Below are 22,942 nucleotides of genomic sequence, written 5' to 3'. Positions count from 1 at the left end.
TAAAATTTTCATGAGTATTCTTCCAAATTTTTATAGGTGCATGCTGAACCCCACTTTGGCCATCCTCTAAGTGTGTGCATGTAAACCTCATGTGAATAGGTACAGTGATCACAGAAAAAATGAAAGAAACTTCTGAGAAGTTGCATTGATTAATCTGTTCTTTGTTTACATTTGCTGAAAACTCAGTCCGACAAATTTTGGCCCTAGATAACTAAGTTACTTTAAGAATTGAACATATGCAGCATTGAGGTAGAAGAGAAAAAGGAAAAAGAAAATAGGAAAAAAAAATAAAACAAAGGAAAAAAAAACCCTGCTGTTAGCAACCCCAAACTGATAATTTCTACCAGAATTCTTCCTTATATTCCCTCCACTTTCCACGTCAGGTTTCACCAAACCCTGATCCAGAGGGAGCTGAGAAAGTCCATCTGTGCTCACACATAGACATTTTTGAGGAATGTTTTTCTTGACTGAAGATGACTGAATAGGTATGATATATATAACTCAGAGTAAAAATAAAAGGAATTAAAAATAACAGGAATCAAAATAATAATAAGAGAAAAAATAACAGGAATAAATTTTCAGTGATCAAAAGCACCATATGTTCACAAATAGAAATGGTCTTGCTCAATTCATGCATCCAAAGTCAGAATGCTGAAGGAAGATTTAGATACTATGGGTACAATCTAGTGGCAAACTAAGTCTGTGAGTATTCTTGAAGTGCTATTGTGTAGGAGGCAAGGTTAACTAACAGCATATAGGAACTAGAATTACTATAAAATATTTAAAGGAACGATGATGCAAACACAAAAAAAAAATTTAGGACAATAACCTTTTGTCTAATAGTGTGAATTTTATTCTTTCTGTCCTTTTTGTAACATGGGCAACATTTAATTACTATTGCTTACAAAAGTGATGTCATTAAAGAGAAATTAATAATTAAATTATAATAATTAATCAAGTCTTAATAAGTTAACACTAAAAACTTAGCAGATATAACCTACAGTCATTTTTGATAATTTGGGTCTGTTGTACTTATGAAATTATAGATTTGAACTAAAAACAAAATGTCTCCTTCTGCTTTCATTTTCTATGAAACCATTTGCATTCCCTCACCTTTTGACATCAAAGTAAACCTCTCACTGCTCAGCATGACAAAATCTGTCCTTACCTTCCCATCCATGATAGTAACAACATCAGGCAAACCACCAATGACTTTACCACGATCTAGGAGAAAGAAAAATATTTTATTTATTTAATTTATTTAATTTATTATTTTATTTATTATTTTATTTATTATTTAAATAAAAATATGGTGACTGTGTGAAGTTTAGACCTCAAAATTACTAATTTCTTAATGATTTTGGTGTCATTAGTCACAACTTTTTTTTTTATTATTCTTTTTTTTCCTTTAAAAAAAAAATTACAATTTTTGTGATATTTTGGGAGAGTTTTAATGTGTTGTATAGTCTCTTTAGATATTTTTGGCAGAGATTGTGCCACAGTATTCTAAACTGATACACATGACAACTCTGAAGGTACTGCTGAGCTTGACAGTTTATGTTTTGTGCCCAGAGGAAAGTAAGGAAGGTGCTTTTAGCATCTTGATGGTATCCAAAATCTAGGAAAATTTGTTCTGCCAGGTCTTTGTGGGCAGAATCATCATATCACCAGGGAATTGATACCATTTCCAATACTCCTACAGTTTCTAACTGTAACAAGCTTCCCCACAGTCTGGGTCTCAGCAAGCAGTGCAAAACAGGCAGCAGCAGACAACTTTTTAATAGATAGATCCCAATATTTAGTATTCTCAGCAGCTTTCAGACTCCACACTTCCTTGTAAGACACACAATTTACACTTCACCCAATCTCTGCAGACACAAGAAGATACGGTGGAGGCTTGCAAAGTATGCAAAGTGTTTAGTGGGTTTCCAAGAAAATTAAAGACAACTAAATCCAAATTACTGCTGTTAGTGCAATATTTGTGCTAACAGAGTTCTGTAGCCACATAATTCAGTAAGTAATGGTAGTGCATCCTCATGAATGCTTTAAAAAAAACACTAGATCACATTGTAAAACACCTATGATAAAATGTAAAATAAACTTACTCTTCTCAGCAAAAGCAGCTGCCCTAAAGTTGTTGAGAAAGAAAGGGAAGCATATAATGTTATTGATGAAATTAATAATAAAATATTTTTTGTAAGCAAAGATACTGTTGTTATGGCATTAAAATACAAAAGATGCAGCACTTACTTGAGTCGCTGGAACTCTGCATATGCATCATCAAAAGCTGTAACAAAGCAATTGAGAGGGTTATTGTCCATGAACATGACTTGCACTAGGGGCTCAGTAAACATTTAAACACATACTCGTGTTACAGCTCTTTTAAAACCCACATAGGGTCACACAGTAGCACAATGAGAAGCCAGACCCCTGAAAGCTAATGCAGCTGGTGCTGAAAACACATACAAGACTAAAAAGATAATAACAGTTATAAAACTTAACCATGACTGGTTCTGATCAAAGACAAGCTCTTTCTACTATCATTCCTCTATTTCCAGTAAAGTCTACACAACCTATGAAAAGGCACTATAGAAATCTGATTATATAAATATACCTTGCCCAGACAGATCAAGCGTGCGCTTGTAGGATTCCTTGCCACCAAAGATTTCAAAGGTGTAGTTCCCCTTATCTTTTTCAGTGGGTTCAGTTATCTGCAACCAGGCAACATCATCTCCACCTCCAATCTTCATCTTTTCACCAGAAGAAATCTTAGATTCCCTGGGAAAAAAAAAATATTAATAAAGATAAGTTTGAACATTCTTTTCCTCCATGTTGTTCATAGGAAATATCTATAAAAAGTCACAAATTATAACTTACTATTTCTAAGGTACAGATAGAATACAACTTATGGGCACATTTTTCCAGAATACTCTTTGCTCCCAGGTGGGAGTATAAAACACTTCAAAAATATCAACCTGTCTTTCAATTTCTAAGGTTCATTTGTTCACCCTTTCCTCATTCTCCTTCTGTCCTCACACAGACCTATGCTTACATCTTTATGCACACACATGACTCTGTGTGAAAGTGCTTAGGGTTTTGTACACTTCATACACAGTCAAATATAATACACAAGGGTTATAAATTATAGGCCAATCTCCTTTTTTGATGAGGGAAAGATATCTTTAGTTTTTCATTAACTTCAAAAATCGATTAACAAAAGATTTGTACAAAATTACCTTTGCATCAAGTTAAAATACATTTTTGTTTTTTTAAACAAACAAGAAAAGAAAATTTCTTAATTGCAGATACGTAATAAAGATTCTTTTAAAAAATGGCATTAACTGGACTTATCATCACTTCCTAGTTAAGAATAAGGGAAATGCTTTGCAGATTCAGATCAGGCGGCCTTCTGGGCCACAGTCTGTCACAAAGAGAGGAAATAGAAGAAGTTATTTAATGAGGGCATATAAACCAGACCTCTTTTAATGGCTCAAAGGGAACTTTCTTCTTTCACTCATTAACTAAAGAAATACTTCTTTTCATTCTTCTTCCCCAAGCATTTTTAGCTGGAATTTTTAAAAAATGAAGTCCGTTTTAACTTTTTCTTGATCACTCATTTTATTTGCCTAGACAAAGTTAAGTTGACTCCATAGCTAGAATTATTTTGATGGTGAAAAAGTATTTTTACCATTTTCCTTTCTTTAAGAGGTTAGTCAATTGTTTGGTTGGTTTTGTTCTGTCTTTTAGCTTTGGCAGCTCTGATGATAGCCACTGTATTCATATAAGAATTGAAATGTTATTCATTCAGAATCTGTGTTCAATGATCTTCAAGATCAAAGTGTAAGACATTTTAAAGTCTGAAATACTTGGTGACTGTCTCCAAAGTCAAAGATTAATGTAACATGAGAGTGGAAATCTATTAGCAACTTTAAAGATCATTTTCAGCCATATTCTCATCTCTGAGTGTTATTCTCAAGGTTCTGTGCCCCATTGAATATCTTTTCAAAGAGGAGTATCAAAATTAATATATTTTTGGTTACTTAAGACAGTAGTAGTTTGGAAAAAATAATTCTGTTCTTAATACAGGCTTTTACTAAACTGTGAAAGCAGATCCTTGGCATTCACCTAGAACTGGAGGAGAGTTTCGTCCACTTTAGAGAAAGGGCAACCCTGAATTGGAAACTTTGCTCAAATATTTTGCTGTCTTCTGACCAGTCAAATAATACAATAAAAGACAGTCTTGTGTTAAATAAGAGAATGCAATACAGTTGATTCCTTTTTTCTGTCATTTTCACCCTCCTGATGAGTGTTGGGCAAGCCTTTTAACATTTCTTTTTCCAATGTACTTTCTGTGTTAAAAGAGAATATATTATTCTGGAAAGAGGAATTCATTCATGTGGTCCAACTTATAAATAAATATCACAGAACAGCAAATATTAAATTGTAAAGACATCATTTTTTTCTCAAGTAAAATTGAAAAAATATTCTCATCTACCTGTGGCACCAGCTGACTTTCATTTCTTCATTGTAGTATTTCAAGAAACACTGGAGCCTTATTCCTTCCTCAGTGCAAAGAATCTTCAGTGGAGAGGCTGACTTACCTAGATTAAATAGAGTATGTGTGGATCAAAGAGCAGAGACAGTGGAATGAGCAGGAAACAGAGGAGTGGATTATTTGTACTGTCTGGACAAAAGGAAGACTTGAGTCATGATTCTCAAGTATCACAGAGATGGTTGTCATAGCTCTCAGGAAACATCTGCTGATTTATATCAGGTGAAAGTTCAGTAAAGTTTATGACCTTATGGTCATATACAGGATCATGACTGGCAAGATCCATTATGAAATAATAATCTAGTCATATAATTGCCATGAAAGAGTAGTGTAATGATTGTATTTGCATAAAAAGTTTATTCTTGTGCAAATCCTGTTCTTTAAGTGGAAAGAACAGCTTCTCACTGGGAACAGATTCGGAATATCATTCTCTCTATATCAAGGTTCACTTACTAATGGAAAATAGGGAGAAAATTATTCCTGCAACATTTTCACAGTATCTAAACCAAACAAGTCAGGTGGAATAATAATTTGTTCCTTTTTAATAGTGACAATTAGCAAGGTCAACTGCCTGTTCAGAAACTCAGTAATGTCCATAATAATACAAGCACTGGCACTCTCAGAAATTTCCCACTTAAAATAAAAGTTTTCTATCTCAGCCTAATGTGACTTCAAAATTTAAAACTACATGAAAATTCAAGACAGTGTTTACTTACCACTCATTCCACTCAATGCTAGAATTATATCATCATAAACTGCAGAGAGAAAGAAAAAAAAAAAAAAAGGAAGAAAATGTGCCATCAAAATTCAATCAGAATATAGCTTTTTTATGCTCAGTTTAATTAAAGCAAAATGGGAAATCTTCATATCCTTAAGCAAAGAAGACCATTAAAATTGCAACAGGTACACAGAAGTAATTGAAAACTGTCTGTGTACAGCATATGAATATTTGAATTCCCTGCTGTGTCAGTCAGTATTGCAGCCTTTTGTGGAGTTAGCTGTCTGCTGCCAAATCTTTGTCTCTCTCTCCCTTAGGCCAGCAAAAAGAAAAAAAGTCATTAAAACTGAATAGTTCACATTCAAAGACAGTGCAGGTGAAAAAGAAATTATCCCATTCTTGGTGAAAACCCATTCTCTCTGTAGGGTGGCATTTGACAGAAGTGAAGTCCTTTAACAGCAAGGGAAATAAAGCAGGTATCATATTGAGCTTTTGAAATATCACAGAGCTGATGGGTTTGTAGCAGGAGAGAACACCAGAGACAAGGGCACCAGAGTGGGGAACCCTTTCACAGCAGAAGAATCACATTCAGTGACACCATGTAAGATAAAAAGAAGGAGAATGAGCCACCACAGTCTAAAGAATGCATAGTCGTGTCTGAAGGATGCTTATTCAACACTAATGATTTTCATGAAAATGGAAGAAAGAAAAATGTGACAAGTTCAGAAAATACTACTTACATACTTGTTCTATATTGATCTGTCTCAGATAAATAAGTCATTATACAGTTCCATGATTCTTTGCAATCTCCAGTATGTTTCTACTGATGCCTTGACATAAGGATGGGAATTGCATATTTTATATATCTTACATTACAGATGCCTGAGAAGGTAGGGTTAGATTAACCATACTGTCTAAATGATGGTGAGGTTTTATTCCGAGAGAATAATGGGAAGAATTTATGCAAAATAAAAATGCCTGGGAGACAATTGATAATACAGCCTTCTGCAGTAAACCACAGCTTAAGAACTCAGCCTGATACTCATCTTTTCCTCTTATTACAGATACTTCCTCCGTCTGCTGAAAAGGAATGTTAAGAGTTAAAATTGAGTTAATTTTTTAACGTCTTTCTCCTTCTATTAGGAGCCTGAAAATAATACTCATCATTTGGGACAAATATCTACATGTGGTTGGGATGACTCTAGATTCACTTCAGCCTGTTTGGTGTGACCTCAAATATATCCAGGGAAGATCTCTTCACCAAAGTAAAATTCACTCATGTTGGCAACAGATCAGTGTTTGTTATGGACTCAGAATCACAGAATGTTCTGGTTGGAAGGGACCTACAAGAATTATCAAGTACAATTGTTAAGTGAATCCCATACAGGGATCAAACCCACCACCTTGGCACTATTAGAACTATGCTTTAACCAACTGATCTCATCTGAGGGTCAAAGTAAACAGACACTTTTTACATAGAAAAAATTAAATGTAAATAGAATTGCTGTATCTCACTGTGATGTCTGATATCACATGAAACCTGTTTAAATGTCTATAATGTGCATATTTTAGATTATATTCCCTTATTTGAATTTAACTTCATTTGAATGTCAGTGGATACTGAACTTGAAGTAACCTGACCCGTAGAATATGCAGTCTTCCCTGCTCCTGCTAGACATCTCCTTTTATCTTTTATGTTTCAAGGCTAACTCCACCATTTAGGAGAACCATTGTTTAGTTTATTAGTGCAGTTTTCATGGGTTTGCTGGATGGCATTTTCAAAGCTTCCTGGACCCACAGAATTAGATACTGTGAATTCTCTAACTAGACATTTCACTGTAAATTTCAAGCACCCCATAGTTTGCCATGCCTGAAGGGTCATCACTGGAAACTGGACCTCTGACCATATGATGGGGACCTACTGCACCTTTTGCTTATTCCAGTGGTCAGGAAACACAGACATATCATAAACTAAGGGAATGATACCTGTGTATGTATCCAAGGACAGGAAGGGAGGAGGTGATTAATGAGAACATATTGCAAATTGTGGGACCTGAGCATGACATAAATGGGATGGAATAAGGGACAGAAATTGTACTGGTTGTGGCTGGAATCAAGTTAATTTTCTTCACAGCAGCTTTATGGTGCTGTGTTTTGGATTTGTGACTAAAGCAGTGTTAGTGCAAAGGGATATTTTAGCTGTTCCTGAGCAGTGCTTGTACAGTGTAGAAGGTTTTTATTTTTTCTTCTCAGACTGCCTCATCAAGAGAAGGCTGGGGGTGCACAAGAAGTCAGGAGGTGGCACAGCCAGGACAGTTGACCCCAGCTGAACCAAAGAACATTTCATACCATATGATATCATACCCACTGTATAAAGGGAAGAAGAAGGAAGTGAGGAACACTTGAAGTGGTGTTTGTCTTCCCAAGTCACTGTTACATGTGATGGAGCCTGGCTTTACTAGAGATGGCTGAACACCTGCCTGCCCATGGGAAACAATGAATTAATTCTTTTTTTTTTTTTTTTTGCTTTGCATAGCTTTAGCTCTATCTATTAAATCATCTTTAGCCCAACCCAGGACTTTTTTTTACTTTTCCCATTCCAATTCTCTCCCCCATCCCACTGAAAGAGAGTGACCAAGTAGCTGTGTGGGGCTGAGATGCCATCTGACACTAACCCACAAAACTGCTTTATGATTTAGAATCAAGTCACTCTCAGTCCCCACTGAGAGTCACTCTGTCACATTAGGATTTTTGGTAGATATTAAAGTTTAACAAAGCTGAGAGACTCCCAAAAAATGGAGTCTGTCTGGTTAGAAACAAACTTCATCTCCTGCCTGTCAAAATGCTAGAGATTAATCACAGCAATGCCCAGTGTCACCCTTCCTAAAGTGCTGATCTGCAGTTCAGGTCCCTACAACATAATAAAAATCAAATTCAAAGAATGCAAAAAAATATGCTAATTTGCCATTTGCAAGGATAGATATTTGACACATCTGGAGAACATGTGGAGATCATTATTCCATTATGGCAGATTGAATGTTACCTTTTCCTGATAATTCAAGAGAAGATACATCATGACCTCTATCATCTGATAGTGTTGCCTTATAAACTCCTTCATCTTTGCGAGACAGCTGCAAGGAAAACACAAGGTGCTTACTGACAAACTTGATATTAATATATAGTTCTAGATTTGCTCAACTCCTGCATTATTTTCTGAATAAAACAATATACATTGTATTGTCTTCTGGATAATATCACCAGAGAGGAGATGGAAACTATGAACGGCTTGTTCATGCTTTTTTTATGTAGATGCATTTAGTTCTCAAACCTAAAACTTATTCTGATTTCAGTTCAATTTCCTCTAGAAACCATGAGGTTTTTTCTCTTGTTTTGAAATACAGGATTGATATTGATCTTGATCAGTAGAAATTACAAGCACTGTAGTAAGATGTAACAAGGCATAACTGCAAGCCCCACAAACTTTAAAAATGTAATTTTTCTTTAACAAAAATGGTTTTTTTTAATTATGTAAACCATAGCAGCAAATCTATATCCTGCAATATCAGCTCCTTCATTCTACTTGCATTCAAGCAGCAACTGTAGTCAAATTATATCTGTGCTAAGTAAACAATTAATCCATTAACCATGAAGAGTTTACATTCTGAAATCTATCACATTGATATTGCATTAAAGGCAATAGGAATTTTCTGGTTTTGTGGATTTATTTTAAGTTCTTTTAAAACCTGAAGGAAAATATACAAACAGTTATATATAGACTGGAGATTACTTAAATACTTAGACTTATAAAAATCCACAATCATGGAAGCCATAGCTCAAATATCATAAAATTGAATGACAAGTAACAAGAGCAATCCAAGATAAACAGAAGCCACCCTCCCAAAAAGAGTCTACTCAAGAAAAATGAAGCTGGTAAATCAGTATTCTCTTTCAAGAGAAATGAAGGAAGGAAATTAGAAGAATATGAAGCCAATAAATAAACAATTGAGATGGAATGCACATTACTGAAAGCAGAAAATCTCATTCTGAGAGGTTTTGTCGCTTCACAAAGGCAGCAACTATGCAAGTTAAGGTTTAAGACAGAAGTTGGGTGATCCTGTTTGCATAAAGATAAATCTTAAGAAGCCATAAAATTCAAACTTATTCATTTTAGGTGATAAAACTAAAACACTGTCATGAATTAGATGCTTGAACAAATTGAAAAATTAAGGAGTAATAATAAAGAATGAGATATAGGTCATTCAAGGACTCTGAAGCAACTTAAGCATGAACTCTGAGCTGATTACAAAACAGATACTTTTGTTAATAATTGTTATTCACCTGCTAATTGAAGAGTAGAAAATATGGGGTTTTTTTACAACTGTTAAAAAAATTGTGATAGCTGTCTTACTGCTTTGTCTGGCAGCTCTGCAGTGTGTCAAGAGAAGCTGTAATTTGTAGTCTGCAGGTGATACAGTACCTTGGGAATACTGAGGTGACATTCTCCCTTCTGCAGATCAGGCAGCTCCTCAACATCAACCCCAGAACCATCCTTATACCACTTAAAATCAGTCTCCTTCTTTGTGTTTGCAATCTGCACAAGAGAAAAGGCACATAAGCCTGGCTATGTCCTGAGGAAAGGTATTGCACTGAGGAAAGTCACAGAGGTACTTTCAACATATGAAACTCTTTTTTTTATAACATATGTCAAATAAAGCTAAGTAAAAAAACAATTTTGACCAAGTCCTGCTAAGCAAATCTTAGCCTTACAGTGTTTCTTTGCAGCACAGTATACAGGTTACAACTTCAGAGGCCTGTAAAATCCTTAAAGAGAATCCTGGCAATCTCTTCCTTTAAACAGTTCAGACCCTTGTTCTGTGTTTGTAGTTTGTCTGGAGACAGCTGCAGAAGAAGTATCTTTCAAATTAGAGCTGAACTCTCCTTTATCTTTTTGTGTTTGCCCTGTGACTCCAGAGAGTTGATACACAGAACTTGGATAGGACTAAGCCCTACCTTAGTCTTTGGCCAATTTGGAAGTTTATCCCAGCTACCTAAGCAATGTCTCTCATGGATAAGCTGCAGAAAGCAACTGAAAAGCATCCAAGACTTCAAAATTGTGAGCTGCACTAAAAGTCCTTTTTTATTTTACCTTCTACATTGAGTCCTATGGGGCATACAAAGACCTGAGGAATCATACAAATGTAGTCTCTCCCAACAAAAAGGGGCTTCACAACCTAGTGCATGTGCAGAGCAGTTGTTTGAAAGCAATAATTTTGCTGTAGTAGCAGCAGTTCATTGAAAGAATGCTTAAATAGACTACAGCTGTATCTGAAGTACTGTTCTAATTTTGATATAAAAACTGTAGATTGGATACACTTTAAATATTACTGGATAAATTGCCTCAAACTGTTAATTCAAAGAAGCTAAAAGTGCAGCTCATTTTAGAAACCTGGCTACAGATATATATATATAATTTTTTTTTCCCCCCTCACTTTCAAAAACGCTATGGTTTATTTGACATCATTATCCCCACACCCTTCTAAAAGTCATAAAAAATGCAATGGCATTTTCATGTGTAGCCTGAATTCCCAGTAACTGTGGCTTTGGTAGTAGGACAGAGCTGGCAAGATATTTCTCATTCCCCAGGCAGTTGCTTTAAGAAGGCTCCTGAAAGAAAAAGCAAAAATCTGAACAAATGGCTAGAGGGCAGCCAGGAACTTAATACAGATCAGCAATAGTTTTCAAGTGGCTTGCTTGGAGGAAAAAACATGTGCCAATTTCTAGCCCTTTTACATTAGAGAAGTCATTCCATAGACAAAGAGCTCTATGAAAGCTCTCTGCAGAGGTGACAAATTGGAGGGTCTTCTCTACTGATTGCTCCACATCTCTATCAAACATGCTCAAATTTATCACATCTACTCTTGCTTAATAACCAGTGTGGTTGCTATGGATCTCTGACAGTATTTGAGATCACCACTTGGCCCAAAGCAATGACTTGCTGCAGAAAAGTGAGCAGCATTTTACATTTACCAGTAACTACAAAGTGGCTGTTCCTGTAGTCCTGTGACATGAGTGACAATTTTATTTGAACAAAGCCTGAAGGAACAAGCCTTTAATGCTTTCCAACAATTTTTCATCAAAGACTGTTAGCACTCAATCTGACAATAAATAGACTGAGTTTCAGACACATGCAATTTGCAGTGCTGGAGTTATTTCATGTTGGCATTTACTATGAAGTGTTATGTTTTTCACTGTTTACCCACACAACAAAAATCATGCTTTTAACAGACACAGTACAAATAAGGGCCAAAGTTGTGCAAGAGCAAGTAGCTTCTGAATGTTCCAAAATTTAGGATTATTGAAAGCAAAATGACAGTAGTTGCTGGCATATGAAGAAAAATAAAGACAAAACAAAAAGCAAAAAGCACTTGCAAATAGACAGCCATGTTCCACTGACATTGAGGGGCTACAACACCAAGAATATGGGTCTCAATCCCAGCTAATTCAGAATTAAATACTATGCCAATCAAAACTCAATCAGGTCCAGTCATATAGAAAATAAGGGATATGTGAAGTAATATTTGATATACTCTTTTATAACACAATCCATATTTGTCCATCATTTCTGTTATGGGCCTGGATCACACAGTCAGTCCTTTGCCCTACACAAACTTCCAGCTGACGTGATTTCCTAGCTTCCCTATGCCATGCTATGGACTTGAAAAAAATCAAGGTAAAATGCCCTCTCTTACAGATACTCACTTCACATTATCCCAGGCTCTTAGAAGAGGCAAAAACTTGCTTGAAAATATTTTTTTTTTTCAGTGAAGCACTAAACAGATCCTGGAAGAGGCCTGGATCAAGTGTTATGATATGGCCTGAGATGGCAGAGATTATTCCTTGATTGTTTTTATTACCACAGAAATAGCGTGGAGTGGCCACACTTCTAAGTTGTTTGTCAGGTATCTGGAGTTTGAAGGACAAACCCAGGCTTTGTTTTGCAAACTCTTCCTATGTACAAATAGAAGCTAAACAGCCATAAACAACAGTAGCATGTGAACCTAAGGGCCAGTCACATACTAACAGTTACAAACATTATAAGGTCAATAGCACAGTTAAAATGATGAGTGTGCAAGCAGCCCACATCCTAGATGCCATTTACATAAAATGTTCTGACCTTGTGAACAAAAAGCACACTGGTGAAAAACAAATAATCAGATGCTCAGCCTTTCACAGCTTCACTGCTATAAACAGGCTTGACAGTCAATGAAAGAAGGATAATTTCAGATTAATTTGTAGAGAATTAACACTAGCATAACTGGTTCAGCAACATTTAATTCCCCATGTGAATGAAAGGATAAGCAGGGTTCATGCCTGAGGCACATGCATGTGGAGATTATAAAGTACTCCAGCAAAGGTACTGTGTTAACTAATGAGTGTTGAGCTCTAAAATGGGAGCACATGGAATGGCAGCTTCAGCACCAGGTCAGCTCTGCTGGGAATAACTTGAGGTTAAGGGTCTTCTAGTTAATGAGCAGGAAAAGAAAAAAAAGGGGGAAAAAAAGAAAAAAATCCCCCAAATGTGCATGTAAATTGCTCATAATGAATGATTCAAGTTAGTCGACTTATAAGCCAAAAGTTATTCAAAAGGAGAAGAAAATTGATACAAAGGATTCCATATTAGATGGAAAAGAGAATGAAGAAGATTTTGATGTCTGAATTCAATTTACTTAGTTATTTGGGCTCTAATTAGCCACTAGAAGAGCAAAACAAATAAAAATATATCTGTTCAGAAAGGCATTTAAAGATGTAATAGCAGAAGTTACACTGAAATTAATACACATTATCATTACTTAACATTCAAAAGTCATTAGCCAAACAATTATTTAAAAATCATGTTTTATACCCTTAATTTTAGAAGTTTTTGTTGCACTTTTGATTACAGTTGTATAAATAACAGACGCTTTGTTAGAGAAATCAGAAAATTGTAAAGAAAGATTTTGAACTCCAGCTTTTTTTGGCTATTTTTGAGGTAGAAGAAAAGGGATATATCTTAAAAGATGCATATTTTGTGTAAATTATTCTTATGGCTCACAATTCTTATAAAGAATTAGACCACCTAATAATACATTTAGAAATGTTCTATAATTTTTTTTTCATCAACACTACTGCTGAAAAATAGAAAGTCAGAAAATTCCACATTAAAATTTTCAAATTAATTAAAAAATACTTTTCATATGGAACTTTTGTTTTTTAAAGGTATCTAAATCCTTTTTAATATTTTTCTACCTCAATTCTTCATCAACATATTATAAAAAATAATTTCTAGTTTATTTCCTTACCTTACAAGAAAGCAAAACTTCGCATTCCTCTGTAACATTCCAATACAAGAACTCTGAGAAGTGAGGACCTAAGAAACAAAAAAATCTTAGAGAAATGTAGCATGAAGAGTATCAGAAAGATCCAGTGAAAGAAAGGATGACAAATACAACATCCCTATACCAGAACAAGACAGAACTTCTGAACTACCCATGCACTAGAAGGAAAATCCTGCAATTTTTTATGGTACTTACCCAGTGTCTACATTACAGCTTAGAAACATGAATCTCATCTCTGAATCTGTATGAATTAGGTACCCAATATCAATTTTCTCATTCAGCTGCAAGCAATTTTTATAATGAGTATTTAAAAAATTCTACAAATGTATAGCCACTATGCAACAAATATACATTTATTCCTGGAATTTTGCCTCAATAGAAACAATAGCATCAAGCTTTCAGTCTTCCTTGTCTGGCACTACTTGTCTTGGCTGTCTACTCTTCTGTCAATTATATCAAACAGACAACTTGTACTAAATGCAATTAAATGTTTTATTGGTCCAGAGCCTACAGTAGGCACACTTCTCATTAATATTGAGCAAAGATAACCTCTTGTGAGAACTCTTTTTTCTCTGTTTATGGAAGGTTCTGCCACAAATTAACAATGCTGGAAAATAAGATCCACCAAGGTTTCAAGTGTCTCCTAAGACTCAACCATATACTCATCTTCTGATGAACAGAAACTGTAAGCACTTAGCATTCACCAGGGATGAATCATTAGCTGCAAACTGAACCTAAAGTCACCAATCTGCCCCATCTTACCTTGTTTTCTGAGAAATTCCTTTCTCTGGAGCTCAGACTCGGCCAATACTTTCTTGAATGCTAAATTTTAGAAGAGGTGAATGAAGAATGAGTTAGCCACAAAATTACTCAAAGAATAGTTGACCTTCACTTCTTCATCAAAGTCTCAATGTTTCAAAGTTTCAGTGAACATACCATCTCCAATGAGAACTAATGAGGACTGGTTTTTGGCCTTTCCATCCTGAATCTGTATTGTGTAGGTACCTTCATTGTCAATTGTAAATTTTTCCATCACCATTTCTATAATGCCATTTGGACGGTCACAATTTATTTTATGCCTCTGAAATAAACAGATAAGTACTTTACTATAGTGTAAATTACTTTTGATCCCTATTGAATAAATCATAATTTACATTCCTTCCCCCACAGTCAACCTTTTTCATTCCCATTTAATTGTAAACTAAGGAAAAAGAACTCTGCTTTTATTTACTGTTTACAATAAGGTCCCACTGATGAGAGAAACCTCTGTGTGCAGCTGCATTTGGAATCCTCAAGTCATCATAACACAGCTGGTTTGTATCTGAAAACAGTTGTTTTTGGCACTGTGCATATTTGAAGAGCCTAACAGCCAGCCTTTAGTTGCATTACAGCTTACAGTTCAACAAGGGTTCTTGCTAGGCAGAAACACTATTCCTTGCAGAGTCCAGAAACAACTGGAAATATTATGTTTCTAGGTACAAATGTGGATCTTCAAAAAAATCCATTACACCAAATCCAAAAAAGTAATCCCTACTAAATGTCTGAGATATATATAGTAGTCAATAGTAGATCTTATTTTCTCATAAAAAATAGTTTATCTAGGAAGTGTATAATGATTTTCTCATTTAATGCTAGGTGTAATTTTCTAAGAGCACTTATAATAAATGACCATGAGAAAAGCAACTTATGTAAACCCCTCAGAGTTTCTGGGAACCAAAAGGAATTGATGAAGTCCAGCAAAAGAGGTATAATTCTATCAGGACATATAGTTACCCACTTAAATGTTTCAGGAATACACAAAACACCAAATATTGACTTCAATTAAAAGTTAAATATGCTTTTCATTGTTTTTGTCCTTTATGTGTTTGCTTTTTATTAAATATTCCAGAAAGACAAATTATTGGCAAGCATTGTCATGGAAACAGAAAATCACAAGCTAATATTAGACAATCTTTGCAAAATATGTGTTTTGAATTTTCAGGTCCTGTTTTAGATACAATCATGTTTTACTAATGTCTTTTATTCAATGAGTTACAGCTATGAGGACAATGTCCCCTACTAACAATGATGTTTTTTGAATCTCAACTAACAAATTCCGAAAGCTAAATTAAAATAACCCATAGAAGTTTCTTGGTGAATACTTTTAGGTAAACAATGTGGCCAAGGATATTACACACTGACTTCGAGTCACAATTTCACAGAACCATAAATGTCATCATCTAGAAGGAGTTATATGCAGTGAATTACTTTAGACCCTGCTACTTTTAAATTTATTACACATACTGTTAAAAGGAGACATGGTATCTTATAAATAGAATGTTTTGATAAACCTGTTTATTGGTCTCCAAATGTAACAAATGGTACAAAAGTAACAGATAAAGTTTAAGGATGGAGAAGAAAGAAGAAACTTTATGAAGGCTAGTAAAAATGTCACTTATCAGCTCTCTAGTATCTTATTGAAATTGAAGAACCTCTAAGTCCCCTAAGATCCAAAGGTAGTAGGAATGACCCCACAGATATATCTCCTTTAGTTTTAAGGGATGTGTCTTGGCCCAGTCTCAAAAACAGACTCACTCTTGCATGGATAACAAGTCTGGAAGAACAGTGTCACACAGTCAAGATATTTAGCATTCAGTACTGGCATTTTCAAATATATAAATCTTTTAAATCTTAATGGGATAATGGAAGGATGAAGAAAAAGAAAGGATGTGGAATTAAAAAAGCAGTCAGCTAACAGATTGATCAGAATAATAATTTTTTAAGGGATATGCATGTTAACTTGGATACACTATTTCCCATCCATAGTGGAAAGAAAGATGTCACAGAATAAGACAAGATTGAATTAATTGGGAAATTAAGTAGAAAATCTACTTGTGTAAGAGTTCATCTGTAAGAGTTAAGGTGACAAGTGAGGAAGGTTAAAAAGAGCCTTAATTAACTTACCTAAACTATCGAAATTGCAAATTTCAATGTGCAAAAATCAAATTCTTGCTTACAGACTCTTCCCCTCAGAGGTCAAGGACTACATTGGCATTTAATTCATGAGTTCCCAGGGAGAACATTAAATTATGTTTTGCCAGAAGCAGAAAAGTTTAAAAAAAATCAAGGTGTATGTTTTAATCTGATTCTTTATGACACCTTTTTTTCTACTTTAATTAAACAAAATATTAAAGTATTCAAATTAAATCTCAGTAAATGGGGCTGAGTTCATTCCATTTTAAGCTTATTTTGAAATCTTACCAAAAAAATCCCTGTTAGGACCTAGCAGGAAAAATTTATCACTTCAGCCAATGTCAAGAATCAGGCTACAATTCACCAGCATAATGGTCTATTGAACATGTTCAGTGACTGTAGCCCAGTCTCCAGACAGGTTTTAGAGTGCAATTAGGCTTCTAACTATTGCCATTATGCAGCAAGATGAAGTTCAATGATTTTATGGGCATCATAAATATTAGGCTTTTATGCGACTTTCCACAAAAATATCATCTGTCTCCAAACATAAATGTCACCTGTGGGTTACTAATTAAAGAGGTGAAATAATGCAGCTTCATTTCAAGACTATCTCTGATGTCAACACTTCCAAAACATATGCAAACTAAAAATAGCTCTTTCTGTTCCATGAACATTGCCAAGACAGAGTATTGTCATTTCAATACATCCTAGGCACAAATATTCAGGTTTTCAGTGCTATGGTTTATTACTTCTCAAAGCAAGAAAAGCAGAAATATTTTACTCAGAAATATTTCTTCCACTTGTCAATATGTAATTAAAGTAAATGCCTTTTGCTTTTCTATGGTGTAAAAATGCTGATAAAGCTTCTCTGACCCAAACCAGGATTTGCATTCTCAATAATAAACTGAATCTTTCAAACAGCTGCACAGGACGTGAATCCCTACCAAAACAGAAAGCAATACCATATAAAAATTTTAAGTCTATGAACACTGCTGCATTGTCAAGTGCCACCCACTTGACTTACTACCTAAAAGTAGTAATATCAGCCTCAGAGTTTTTGGGAACAGCATGTCTTGTTGGTTTGGAATCCAAAACTGTACTTGAAGCAGCCATTTTCTCGAGCTATTTTTCTAAAATATATGTGCTTAACATTGGTCTGTATGTAAATTCTCCTTCTGTTTGGCAATTGATCATCTAATTACCAAAAATGAATTTGGATAGTCCAACTCTGTCCAGTATGAATAGGCTTACTCTGCACTCTATACCACTACTCTATAATGCAAAAAATATTTGAGTTATAGATTGGCCTTCTTTTCAGGTATTATCACACTTTAATGACATGATATTAGGAAACTGTAGCATCCAGGGACCTACCAGCCTGTCAGCCTGATCTCAGTGCCAGGGAATATTAAGAAGTGGCACATCTTGAGAGACACCAAGCAACATGTACAGGACAAGCAGGGACCAGTCCTAGCCAGCATGGGCTTGTGACAGGCAAGTCCTGCTATAGTGACCTGTGACCGTCAGTGACAGGGTGGCCCACTTGGTGGGTGAAGGAAGGGCTGTGGATGTTGTCTACCAGGAATTAAGCATTTAACACTGTTTCCCATAGCGTGGAGAAACTGCCTGCTCATAGCTTGGATGCTCCTTACTGGACAGCCAGGGGCAAAGTGGTTGTGAATGGAATTAAATCCATTTGGTGGATATCACAAATTATATTCTCCAGGGCTCAACAGTGGGGCCAGTCCTGTTTAATGTCTCCTATCAATGATCTAGAAGGATCAAGCTGGGTGGGAGTGTTGATCTGCTGGAGGGTAGGAAGACTCTGCAGAGATATCTCAACAAGCTGAATAGATGTCTTGAGACCAATTGCATGAAGTTCAACAGAGCCAAGAGCCAGGTCATGCCCTTGGGTCTAAACAAGGCTTGGGGAGGAGTTTCTGGAAAGTGGCCCAGCGGGAAAGGACTTGGAGGCTCAAGTCAGCAGCTGGTTGATCATGAGCCATCAGCATGTGTCCGTGAGATCAAGCAGGCCAATGGCATCCTGGCCTGTGTCAGCAGCAGTGTGGCCAGAACACCAGAGCAGTGACTGTACTCAGCACTGGAGAGGCCACAGCTCAAATCCTGTGTCCAGTTCTGGGCTCATCACTGCAAGAAAGCATTGAGCTGCTGGAGTGTGTCCAGAGAAGGACAACAGCTGGAGCACAAGCCCTGTGAAGAATGGCTGATGAAGGTGGGGTTTAGCCTGGAGAAAAAGAGGCTCAGGGGAGAACACTAGTGTTATCTACACCAGCTTGGAGGAGGTTGTAGCCAGGTGGGGACCAGTCTCTTCCCCCATGTAACAAGCAATAAGACAAGAAGAAATGGCCTCAAATTGCGTTGAGGGAGTTTAGATTGGATATCAGGAAAAATATCTCCACTGAAAAGATTGTCAAGCATTGGACCAGGCTGCCCATGGAAGTGGTTGAGTCACCATCACTGGAGATACTTAAAAGACAAGTAGATGTGTCACTTAGGGACATTGTTAGTGGTGGACTTGGCAATGTCATGTTAACTGTTGAATCATGATCTTAAGGGTCCTTTCCAACTTAAATGATTGCATGATTCTATGATAACAATAGAAACCTACAGATCTCTTAAACAAAATCACTCATGAATGGTATTCATTATGTACTTACCTCACTGTTTTCGACTTCTTTATCATTAATAACAAATCTGAAAGTAGAATCTGGAGATAAGCTTTCAGCCTGAATCCAGAAACGAACTTCTCCTTTATCAAGAACCTCATAAGCTAATTCTGATTTCAGTGGTATTGCTGCAAAAAGAAAATAATCAAAAATTGACAGTTCATTAAATCTTTTGAGAAATAGGTATATCTTAGCAAAATATTAGTAATTCCCTATTATTTATGGATTTCTGGATATCAATTAAATTTTACGCTGGGAAAAGTCCTCTAAAGCAGCCTTTGGCTGATTTTTAAATTAATTTCTTAAAGGGAGAAGAGAATTTACAGCTTACTGTTTGTACATTGTGTAAGGATTTGACCAGTAACAATCTCTAATACATTGTTATTAAACTTCAGAGACATTTAGAAACAATGATTTTATTCAATGTCAACTAATATTCTTCTAAAAAAAATAAAAGATAAGGAAGCAAGGTGTTCCATGGTAAATTAGGCTGCCATAAAAATTAAGTTGCCATTATCTCAGGAAGAATCTTTTTGGAACTCCAGTCATTAGTATGTAATTATATTCCTTCTAGAAGCGTCTAATAGAATCAGATCATCAACTTACTTGGATTCTTTATTTCATAGCTTAACGCCATCAAACGTTCAAACTCTGAAAATAAAAAAAAAAATTTACATGTTTTAATTTATTCCGAAAAATACCTACAGCTAATGGGTGTCAACAAAAGTAAATATCAGCATCAGCAAATTATCTTCTTAATCTTGTATATGAATACACAACTCTTCAGGAAATGATTGAAAAATAAGATTTAGGAAACATAAATTCTAACACATGGATTTAGCAAATGTTCCTATTGCATGCATTTTAGTGCACACTGTCTTATGCAAGAGAATCTAAACAAAGGCCAAAAACTATTTTAAACTCTAAAAATAGCAGTATGAAAGAATGATGGGAAACAATAGCTTCTAAGCAGTGTAAATGTTCATTTATCCCCTGATTTCCTTTCTCATACTGCTCCTTAAAATTTTGTTTTACTGTGGCAGGAAACAAGATTGAGTTCAGGTTAGTCTGAAAACAGTACAGAAAGTTCCAGTAAATGCATTAGATCCTCATGAAGGCTGTGTGAGAGTCTAGAATTCTGTTTTTTAGACTTTCATACTAATCCTATTTGCCACAGTCATTACCAATAAAGATTTGGAAAATGAACATTACTGTCAATTCCAAATTTAGAGATAATATAAAGACCAGAGAAAATTAGCATGGATTTATGACATGATAGAGGATTTAGCAAAATTACAGGAGAATTTATTGCTTTTGAGAGAGTAAATGAGCAGTGAAAAGATGGTTTTCAGTGTTAAGATGCAAAATCCGATACATTTTTTTTCTGCTTTTGTTTGGTTGGTTGGGTTGGGTTTGGGTTTTTTCCCTGAACATGGATTTCTTCTCAACACCTAATTGGAAAGGGTGGTTTGACAGCTCTCACTGTGATTCCTTAAATGGCTTAGTAGGTTGAGAAGCAGAAGGATTTTACTATTTGAGGAACCAGGCAGAGCACCAAAGTAATTTTTATTTTACCTAAAATAGCACATTAATTGTGAATCCAATGAAACAAAATAGCTACAATAAGCCAAACAATAATTTAACCCAGTGTATTTAGACCTTGTTAAAGTATTTTCATTTTTCTCACTAATTTCCTGCATCTTGGTTATAAGAAGCTGCATCTAGAGCCTCAAGAACAACTGAAAGTGTAAGGGATATTTACAAACATCATTATAATCCCAACATAAGGAAAACAATTCTAATTTACCATATTTTTTATCTTTATCTAGAAAATGTTGCTCGAAGTTTTATTATCATTATGATAATCCGAAAAATAAGTAATCACAAAAAGTCTGTTGTGTGTTCTTCTGTGTTTTTCTTTAATGCATAGGATATAATGCAAAAGTTGTAGGGTTCTATTCTTTTTTCCTTGGGCAATTTTTAGTGCACTTGAGGTGATACAGTGAAGAAAGATTTGAAATTGTAAGGACCTTACCTTCATCATCCATAACGAAGCTGGAGGAAACCCCATCTGTGTCACTAACTGAGATAGAGTAAGTTCCCAAGTCTGATTTATCAGGATTTTTGAAGTACAGCTTAGAACTAAAACCACCAATGAAGAAGAATATAATTAGCTGGTTATCACATTTTTAACACGACTTACTGATTTCCTTTGGTAGATTGGCATGACTTACTGATTTCCTTCTGTTTCAATCTTAAACTTATGAGAATCTTCAATCTCCTCATAAGATTTACCCCATGCAAAATGAGATGCATCTGTTGCTTCTTTGCAGTCAAAAGCCAGGTAAATATTACCCTCATCATCCACACCTGAATAGATTTCTTTTGTTCCTGCAAAATAGGAATCAACTCAAATGTCAAGACTGCATTTTTCTGTCAAAGTGCAAATCATAAATTACTAAAGCCCACATCTATTTTGTCCTAAAAGATACTGATTGTATTTGCAGATCTTAAAGCAGATTTATGTCATATGCTGACTCAGCATCACATGCTAGTTAGTTTCTTACTCTACATGCAAGAAAGGAATGATAATACTAATAAATGCTTATTGAGAAACAAATGGATAAGATATAACTGAACATGAGAGGACATGAATGCTTAAACAAACCAATTTAATTATCATTCCTGGATCTTTAATAAATATGTCGTCACGACAAGTAGCACCTTTGTTAGAATAAAAATCAGAATGATTATCAAATAACTCAAATAGTAAGTAAAGGAAAAAAATTCTGATCACTGCCTTGTATCCACATGATTTTTTAATTTAATTTTTAAGGCTAAGAGCTTCTTAATTCTTTAACTACTTACATGTGATATAATATCAAATAAGGTTGATTTAACTCAATGCCAAGTATTTCAGTATTTTAGAAACAGGAGATTAAACAGTTCATGTTACCTGGGCGTTCCTCAACAAGCACTGGTTCAGATATCTCAGATGACTTGCCTACCCCAGCATCATTCACTGCACGAACTTTGAAAACATAGGTATGACCCTCATGTAAATCAGTGACCTTAAACAAGATAAAGGGCAAAGCCAATTTAAAAAACAATCTAAACTATTTTGTTTACTCGTATGAAGGTATTAGCGGAAGCTGAAGTTCAAAAACATCTTTTTTATACTCGATCAGAACATCTAGTACTCAGTTTTCTATTAGTATTAATTAATAAAAATATTACCTTAAAATAACGCTTTGGAGTAGGTTTTTCATTAGCAGTGATCCAGTCTTCTGCATCTACTTCTTTATAGTCCACAAAATACCCAGTGATAGGGCTTTTGCCTTCATACACAGGAGCATTCCACAAAAGAACTAGTGAAGTATTTCTAATTTCACATATCATTAGACCATAGGCAGGACCTAAAATGTTTCAAATATTGGAAATTTATTTCAATATAATTAAGCTTTGCAAGCTGTCCCTGTAGAGGCTGAAATATATTGCTATAATTTTGACTGTACTTTCTTCCAAAAATCTCATCCTTTACAATACACCTGGTATATGTAGCATTTAGGTCATTTTCCCCTCATGGCTGTATACAGAAACACCTCTCTTATATAGTGAGTGACATTAGTATTCTGAAGCATACTTTCTTAGCTAGATC

General features: G+C 35.2%; 1 protein-coding gene across 3 annotated transcripts in view; it reads right to left on the bottom strand.

Annotated features, from left to right (window-relative positions):
• Nucleotides 1-22,942, bottom strand: part of MYOM2 (myomesin 2) — a 72,520-nt gene that overhangs the window by 1,500 nt on the left and 48,078 nt on the right. For all 3 annotated transcript variants that reach the window (XM_079297947.1, XM_079297949.1, XM_079297948.1), the window contains 17 exons: nt 22,522-22,700; nt 22,241-22,355; nt 21,519-21,675; nt 21,320-21,426; nt 19,891-19,935; nt 19,276-19,412; nt 14,582-14,726; nt 14,408-14,467; nt 13,610-13,677; nt 9,748-9,861; nt 8,314-8,401; nt 5,269-5,307; nt 4,496-4,601; nt 2,615-2,778; nt 2,251-2,287; nt 2,106-2,128; nt 1,169-1,224 (listed from right to left, as the gene is read on the bottom strand). In XM_079297947.1, the coding sequence (XP_079154073.1) occupies nt 1,169-1,224; nt 2,106-2,128; nt 2,251-2,287; nt 2,615-2,778; nt 4,496-4,601; nt 5,269-5,307; nt 8,314-8,401; nt 9,748-9,861; nt 13,610-13,677; nt 14,408-14,467; nt 14,582-14,726; nt 19,276-19,412; nt 19,891-19,935; nt 21,320-21,426; nt 21,519-21,675; nt 22,241-22,355; nt 22,522-22,700 (1,640 nt within the window). The remainder of the gene's footprint in view (nt 1-1,168; nt 1,225-2,105; nt 2,129-2,250; nt 2,288-2,614; nt 2,779-4,495; nt 4,602-5,268; nt 5,308-8,313; nt 8,402-9,747; nt 9,862-13,609; nt 13,678-14,407; nt 14,468-14,581; nt 14,727-19,275; nt 19,413-19,890; nt 19,936-21,319; nt 21,427-21,518; nt 21,676-22,240; nt 22,356-22,521; nt 22,701-22,942) is intronic.

Source organism: Erithacus rubecula, assembly GCF_903797595.1.
Source record: "Erithacus rubecula genome assembly, chromosome: 2".
Taxonomy (NCBI): domain Eukaryota; kingdom Metazoa; phylum Chordata; class Aves; order Passeriformes; family Muscicapidae; genus Erithacus; species Erithacus rubecula.
This window is presented reverse-complemented; position numbering and strand designations above follow the sequence as displayed.